Source organism: Arachis stenosperma, chromosome 5 (assembly GCF_014773155.1).
Source record: "Arachis stenosperma cultivar V10309 chromosome 5, arast.V10309.gnm1.PFL2, whole genome shotgun sequence".
Classification (NCBI taxonomy): domain Eukaryota; kingdom Viridiplantae; phylum Streptophyta; class Magnoliopsida; order Fabales; family Fabaceae; genus Arachis; species Arachis stenosperma.
Genome location: NC_080381.1, coordinates 37,387,702 through 37,396,366, shown reverse-complemented (window position 1 = coordinate 37,396,366; position 8,665 = coordinate 37,387,702). Strand labels below are relative to the sequence as shown.

The window sequence follows — 8,665 nt, the reverse complement described above, 5'->3', positions numbered from 1 at the left end:
AAAACGAAACCACTCTGCCAGCACACAAAAAATTAATATAGCATTTCAAACTTCAAATAATTTACAAAACTATCAATTACTAAGTTTTCAGCATATGATATAACAAGAATAACAAAAAAGAAAGGACAAAGAGATTTTATCACAAATGAGAATAAATAATATACGTTCTCAACATCAGAATAGCAGCGATTGGGTGAAATCAGATCAGTAATAATATCTTCTATAGTTTCTAGTTGAATAGAATTATCACACACTACTTGAGTCTTGTAATCTTCCGCAGTTGTATACTGCAAATAGGCATCATAGATTGGTGCAAAAATCGGATCATGAAGCCTTGCCTGGGATAATTTGCTTAGAATAAGTATCAAATGCATTGATCAAGAAAAAAGAGAAATGCATCAACATGTTGTAACATAGGGTCAGAAATCATACATTCACATAATCATCGATTGCAGCTGCTTCCAGATTAATACTAAACACATTTACAACTTTAAAGGACCCGGAGTAATCTGGATCAACTGCAGAAAGAATTTCAACCTTGAAAACTTTCTCCTCTCCAACAACATCACCAAACATTTGTGGAGAATATGACCGACAGACCTTGGGAGTTTAATATAAAAGAATCAATACAGTTGAACACAAAAAATAAAATTAACAAACACTAAATGAGGTTCAATATGAAAAAGTTCATACTGCAAGCACACTAGGATCAACAGGGAATTCTTCGTCTACCCCGATAAATGCTTCAGAACACGTTTTTCCAAGTAGTTTTGTTGCCGCATTATCAAGCAAAACAAACAAAACAGCACACCCACCATGATGAATCTTTACACGAATCCTATATCTAAGACAATTAACAAACAAGAATAATAACTAAAATCAAGAAATTAAATCTGCTTAAAAACGCATAGAGTGAAGCATAACAAAGAACTAACCAAAAATCTAAAATATTAATAATTAATCTATTAAATAGTAGATTTATATATGAACTTTACTTGACCAACACATGTTCAACACATGAACCACAAGCATCACAAAGGTAGAGATCCTCATGGTCAACAACGACATGACCACATACACATGAGTAGTACCACCAATCTGGTTCATCCATAACTTCATTAATTGTCCCAATAACAAAGTAATGAGCATCCTGTAAAATTTTAAAGACAATGATATAAACCCAACATACATGTTTAAGAAGTTGAAGTTTAAGTATTAAATGGAGACTTTGCTAATCTAAAATAGTACCCGGTTATCTAAATGAATATCTTGAATATTATAGATATCTTTGGGATTGAAATAATCACCATCAACTTTAGAAACTAAGTATCCAAGATCATTGCTCACAAGTCTTGAGAATCCATAACTGGATACACTAAATCTACAAAAAAATATACAGTAACTGATCTTCATGAGACAAAACATATACATGAATACCAACAAAATAAGGACAGCAGCTTGCACCTTTACAATAATTATTTCACAACTAACCTGCTTAGGAACTCAACAGACTCAGGAATGTCGGGATTAATAAATAACCTAGAGACATTGATCACATTCTGTAGAACTACTCCACCTGCATCAAAGAATCTTACTCTATTAACCTCAAACCATATTTAACTTAAAAGGTCAAAAATCAGAAAAGTAGATATTAGATAAAAAATTTGCTGAATATGCCTGAAACTAACCTTCAATTGCTTTGATTTTAAAAGACTCGAGCACAATCAACGGAGATCTTGGATATTTTTGTAATTTATCATACTCCAAAAGATCACAAGCATCTCCAAAGACATTGCATTGGACCTTTTTGCTGGAGAAATAAATTTCAAAAGATCAAACGAATCTAAGTATATATTTATTGTTATAAACATAAAGGCTCAAACAAAAATAAATTGAATGAATAGAGCATAACTACTGATATAGGAAAAAGTAAGAGACATATTACCCATGAGTGAAAACTTCTAGCACAACTACTTTGATCAGCTTCCCATATGATGCTACATCTCTTTCTTTTCGAACACAGTAATGATCCCAACAAAGTCTAATAATTACATTGAAACATTTACAAATTTGAATTACAAACCAGACTTGTTAAAACATAATATATGACCATAAAAAGGTAGAGCAAGAAACTTGTACAAACCAATAAGGAAATTGTGCTCGGTTGTCATTTGATCAATTTCATCTATTGATCTCAAACACAAACCGGAATGCGGGATCCTTGGAGATACCACAGAAACAACAGAGATCTTGTATTGGAACAAAAGTCTGAACCGATGAGTGGTCACTCTGTTCATACCAGTGTTTGGTACAACTGTAAAATGGTTCATCAAATACAGATCCCCTTCGCGTAGAGAGGAAGCAAACTTTGATATAAGCTGATCTCTAATCGTTGCTTGGATCTTGTGTAACTGGATTTGAAAAAAAATGGTTCATATTTCGAATTTATTAACATATTTAGCTATCCAAACAGCATAAAAACAATTGATTAAAAAACTAAAACAACAAAAACAAATCACTTTGCAACCAACAATAAAAATTCCGTTCTGCATGTTTAAAAACAAAAAAAGTTTCCAACAACTTAAGGAAATACAAACATAAAATAAGACTTACCTTCTCATCCATTAAGACCATATGCAACAGATTTTGAGAAGCATCCAAACCAGGATTCTTGTGGTACCACAACTTCACAACTTTAACATGCACTTTCCATGATTCTCTCCAAGGAGTGATTTTCTCCACCAGATCAACACGGTTATTCATTCCCAACATATATAGGATAAGAACACCAAAAAGAGAAGATATACAGAGAAAATTTAAGCACTAAGATGAGAAGATAAACAGATATGTTGGAGTTATAAACTCCGAAAGTTAAGAAACACTAAAGCTTACAATGAAAGCTTCACATATGGGGCAGAGATAAACTAATACGGATATATAGATTGATATCCCTACACACATCATTTAGGAAGATATCACAAGTAACAAAATACACATCAGAAAAGAGCAAAAAAAAATATGGGAAGAAGCCTGTTACAAATTACCAAATACCTACCACATATAGTTGATTTGACAATTCACAATAAAGCAGAAACAGGATTTCATGAGCCTAGTATACCTAACACCTCACTTAACTTCATTCCAATAGCAGAAACAAAATTATATAAAATATAATCAGCAAAACCCCCAAGAACAAAAAATTGCACAAAAACACCAAAACCACAAACATAGGAGAGAACCATTGATTTAGAAAAAAAAGTTACATTCACCATGATTAAATCAGAAACCAAACAAGTGAAAAATAAACGATGCAAAAAGAAAACAGTAACAATTAACAGGAAAAAAATTTGAAACTGGAGAAGGAAACCAGAAAGATTGAAAAGGAGGAGAACGAAGCCATAGAACACAAATACCTCTTGAGCCGTAGTGGCGACATCTGCTATCCAAACAGAAAAATGGAGATGGAGCATGATGTATGATCGGCAGAGAGAGACAGAGGAACCCTCGTGGTGGAGAAAGAACACACGCAACGAAAAGAAGAACACCCTGGCAGTGGAATCCAATGGAATCGCAGAGATACAAATACCTTCTCTGCATGTGAGCAAAACCCAGTAGAGAAGCAGAAGCTTCAGCCCAGGGAGGCGCTACGAAGATGGTGCGATGGATGGAGTGAGCTTCGCGATGAAGAAGAGAATTGTCGAGCTGAAGTGGAAGCGTGTTTTAGGACTTTAATTAGGATTATGGTTAAATTGAGAGTATTATATTAATAAAATAAAAATTCTGGAACCAAATATTTTTAGATTCATAGTAGAAAAAATATTGATCATTTTAGATATTTAATTTTTGAATTTTAACAAAAGTCAATATAAAAAAAAATAATTTGAATAATTGATTTCTTTTAGAAATAAAAATCTGGTTTATCTATTAAAAAAGATACATTTTAACTAACACAAGAAAAAAACAAAATTAATTGAAATTTGGATAAATTAACTAAATGATGTTAAGAGATGCCAAGAAAAAACTTAGATATAACATTATAAAAAAATTATTATTAATAATATATTTATTATCTAAATATATATGTTAAAAATAGTTAAAATAAATTAAAATTGTATGAATAGAATATAATTTAGATTTTTATCAAATTTTTGTATGATAAATTAAAATCATTTTTGCACTGATATCATGTGACTATCCTTTGTATAAAAACATAAATAATTAGTTTTCATTAATAAAATTATGATATTTTATTTTCATCAATATATTAACAATGCAGTTTTTTTCAACTTATTTGGAAAAAGAATATCAAATTTACAGAAATAGATAATGAAATTTTTTAACAGATTTTAATACCATGAAAACCACATAATAAATTAAGAACAGAGTATCTTTTAAATGAGCATAACAATTATCTGCTTATAGAATGTACCATATTTATATACAACATTTGATTATATTATATATAAATCAAAGGTTAATATAAAAGAACAACATTCAAAGACTATAATAAATGCATAACACTTTAGTCCATAATTAAGTACTTTAAATCTCAATAGTCTAATACAAAATATTTTATAATAGAAAGAATTTTTACTAAAATTTAAACTGAAATAATATTAAACTGCTCCAAAATTATTTTACACTCAAATAAAATACTTAAAATATTAGAAAAAAAATTAGAATTAGACATAAATATTAGAACCAAATTAATAATAAAAAAATAGAACACATAAGGCACCAAGAATTTTTTTTACTAACAAAATATATAATATGGATTAAAATCAAATTTTTTTGACAGATTAAAATCAAATTTATATTGATATCATCTAACTTTTCTTTTTAAGAAGATAAATAATTGTTTTTTATTAATAAGAAAATCATATATTTTTTGTTATTAATATATTAAGAATATAATTTCTTTCTATTTTGTTTCGAAAAAATAATATTACATTTTAAAAAGTAAATAATCAAATTTTCGAATAAAATTTCGTATTTTCAAAAAGATACATAATATATGGAAAAACATCATTATCTGTGTAGAAGTGATTTTTAGGGAAAAATAAAGGAAGACCATAATCATTATACACTAGTAAGCCGTGGTTTCAACTCCGAGCTGGAGACCTCCCCGCATTCCACGCCGGCTCCAGTCCCAGGTGGAGGCTCTCCTCCAGCGTGGCAACCCCACCTCAACGCCCATGTTTAGTTATATTCTTAGTATTTTTGTTTTAAAAAGGTTTAAATTTCGTGAAGCCCGTGCATTGCACGGGTTATCACGCTAGTTATTCCATACTTGGTGTGACAACACCCAATCCTTTCTTAATGAATATGTTAAATTCAGCGGAAACAACTTTATGTCTACGAAATGCAACAAATGAAAAATAGAATAGTTTCTATTAATAAAATAAAAAAATGAATTTAAATAATTTAACAAACAATTTAAATGGATTATTGAATGACAAGGAAAATCGAAATACAAAACTCCAATAGGAGCTTGGTTTCAATTTCATGATTCCCTGATCAACTAAATCCGCAGAAAAAACAGCTTACGTCAAGGAATCGCAAAAAAAAAAAACCGCTGACGCCGAAAGCAAAGAGGAGCACATGCACCCTTGGTGAGGATAAGCCACACTGGAGAAGAACGTACAACTTTGATGTATATGGCCCTGAAACATGGATACCTATCCGATTGGAGATGAAACCACACGTATGATAAAAAAATTGGCCTTTTCATATCAAACAAGATAACTATATTTAAAAAATGGATTAAAAAAAAAAGAAAGCAAAACAAAATACAAAAATACAAACTATCAAATTCATAAACTAAACAAGAAAGCATCTTTTAAATAAGAACTACAATAAGCTAGTCATAGAGAATCCCATATTTATATACACCTTTTGATTATATTATATAGAAATCAAAGGTTAATATAAAAGAAGAACACTGATAGACTCTAATAAATGCATAACAATTTAATGCATAATTAAGTACTTTAAATCTCAATAGTTGAATACAAAATATTTCCTGATACAAAGAGTTTGCATCAAATTTAAGACTGAAAAAATATTAAAATCATGCAAAATTATTCTACACCAAAATAAAATATTTAAAATATGAGAAATCAAATTAAAATTTGACCTAAATATTAGAACCAAAATAATAATAAAAAATAGAAGACAGAAAAAACCAAGTAATTTTTTTTCTAACAAAAGATATAATATGGATTAAAATCAAATATTCTTGACAAATTAAAATCAAATTTGCATTGATATCATTTGACTTTTCTTTCTAAGAAAAGATAAATAATTGTTTTTTAGTAATAACACAGTCATATATTTTTTTTATTAATATATTAACAATATAATTTCTTTCTAATTTTTTCTGAACAAAAAATATTACAATTAAAAAACTTAATAATCAAATTATTGAATAAAATTTAATATTTTAAAAAAATCACATAATATATGGAAAAACATCATTATATGTGCAGGAGTCATTTTTAGGAAAAGATAACAGAGGACCACGATAAGAACTTGGTGTCACAACACCCGTTCCTTTGTTAATGAAGTTGTTAAATTCAGCACAAACAACGTTCTGTCTACGGAATGCAACAAATGAAAAATAAAATAGTTTATATTAAATAAATAAAAAAAATTAAATTAAACAATTTAACAAACAATTTAAATGGATTATTGAATGACAAGGAAAATCGAAACGCAAAACTCCAATAGGAGCTTCGGATCAATATCATGATTACCTGACCAAGTAAATCCGCAAAAAAACGGGGCTTGCGCAAAGGGATCACAAGAAAAGACAGCTGACGGCGAAAGCAAAGAAGAGCACACACACCCTTCCTGAGGAGAAGCCAAACTGGAGAAGAACATCCAGCTTGGATGTATGCGGGCCTAAAATGCAAATAGCTCTCTACATCATAGAGGAAACCACGGGTATGCTAAAAAAATGGCTTTTCCACAACAAACAACATAACTGTATTTAAAATATAGTTTTTTACAAAAAAAAAGGAAAAAAAATACGAAAATACGAATCATCAAATTTATCAACTAAAGAAGAGAGTATCTTTTAAATAAGAACTACAATTATCTGCTTATAGAACATCCCATCCCATATTTATATAGAACATTTGATTATATTATATAGAAATCAAAGGTTACTATAAAAGAAGAACAATGATAGAGTATAATAAATGCTTAACATTTTACCACATAATTAAGTACTTTAAATCTCAATATTTTAATAAAAAATATTTCCTGATACAAAGAATTTGTATCAAATTTAAGAGTGAAAAAATACTAAGATCATGCAAAATTATTCTGCACTGAAACAAAATATTTAAAATATCAGACATCAAATTAGACTTTGGCATAAATATTAGAACCAAAATAACAATAAAAAATAATAAACAGAACACACAAAAAAATAAAAAATTCTAACAAAAGTTATAATATGGATAAAAATCAAGAAACTATAAATTACAGAGAGAAGATTAAAAGATATAACAACAAACAACATTATATCTTATCAAAAACTTCCTTAAAGACAACGTTTTCAGTCCTACCAGCATCATCTAATCCTTCATCACAAAGTAAAATCTTAAGACCGTTTCTATTCCGAACCCGGGAAAGAGCTACATAGAGTTGACCATGAGAAAACACAGGACGACGCAAGAACAAACCGACCGTTGATAATGTCTGACCCTGGCTTTTGTTGATTGTCATCGCAAAGGACAAAGAAACCGGAAATTGACGGCGTTGGAATTTAAACGGTATAACCGTATCACTAGGAATCATACTCATTCTGGTGATAAAAACTTTGTCCCCAACATTGCTACCAGAAACAATATCTGCACCAATGACATTTGTCCCTAGATCTCGCACGACAAGTCGAGTCCCATTACACAAACCACCGGCCGGATCAATATTCCTCAACAAAATAATAGGAACGCCTATTTTCAACTTTAACGAATGATTAGGTAAACCAGAACACCTAATCTGATTCAAGAATTCAACAGTTATCCAATCAACATCAACATCAGAATAGGCATCACTACCACATATCGAATCAGCACTGAGATAATTTTTCACCTCACCGGGCAACAAATCAACTATATAATTGTTTATCTCTTCAACATTGTCGACAGTCGGAGCAAGTATTGCCCTATCTTGGAAGAAACTTGGATCACGAAAATTCTGAACCAAATCCGGGTATATTGTATTTACAATATCTTCCACTGGATTTTCCAAGACAGGAATGATTAGATCAGAAGGAATATCAACAAAAAGTTTATCGTTAACCACTGTTCCACATCGACCTTCACCGATTTGAAGTATCCAATCTGAAAACAACCTTAACTCCTGAGCAGTTGATTGTTCAGACCCGATTCCTAACCTCATATTTTTTGTCAATCGCAAAACTTCACAATATTTCCAAAGAACAGAAGAATTTATGGAAGCCATAACAATCTCAGCATGCGAACCTTTTGGAATAACTGGCAAGACCTACCTAAAATCACCACCAAGAACAACCACCTTCCCACCAAAAGGTAAATTTTTATTCCTATCAGAGACCGAAACCATTATATCACGCAACGTCCTATCAAGTGCTTCAAATGCTAATTTGTTAGTCATGGATGCCTCATCCCAAATCATC

General features: G+C 30.3%; 1 protein-coding gene across 1 annotated transcript; it reads right to left on the bottom strand.

The window, feature by feature from the left end:
- Positions 1-7,527: 7,527 nt before the first annotated feature.
- Positions 7,528-8,643, bottom strand: LOC130980708 (uncharacterized). The gene is made up of 2 exons (XM_057904360.1): positions 8,519-8,643; positions 7,528-8,404 (listed from the first exon to the last, which is right to left on the bottom strand). The coding sequence occupies exons 1-2, from the start codon at positions 8,641-8,643 to the stop codon at positions 7,528-7,530; spliced, it is 1,002 nt and encodes a 333-aa protein (XP_057760343.1).
- Between the last annotated feature and the right edge of the window lie 22 nt (positions 8,644-8,665).

What these genes read in the sequence shown, in the direction of transcription:
- LOC130980708 (XM_057904360.1), bottom strand. Translation starts at nt 8,643, where the DNA reads ATGACTAACAAATTAGCATTTGAAGCACTTGATAGGACGTTGCGTGAT. An exon ending in GTTCTTGGTGGTGATTTTAG is followed by an intron (nt 8,405 to 8,518) that starts GTAGGTCTTGCC and finishes AAAAAATATGAG; the next exon opens with GTTAGGAATCGGGTCTGAAC.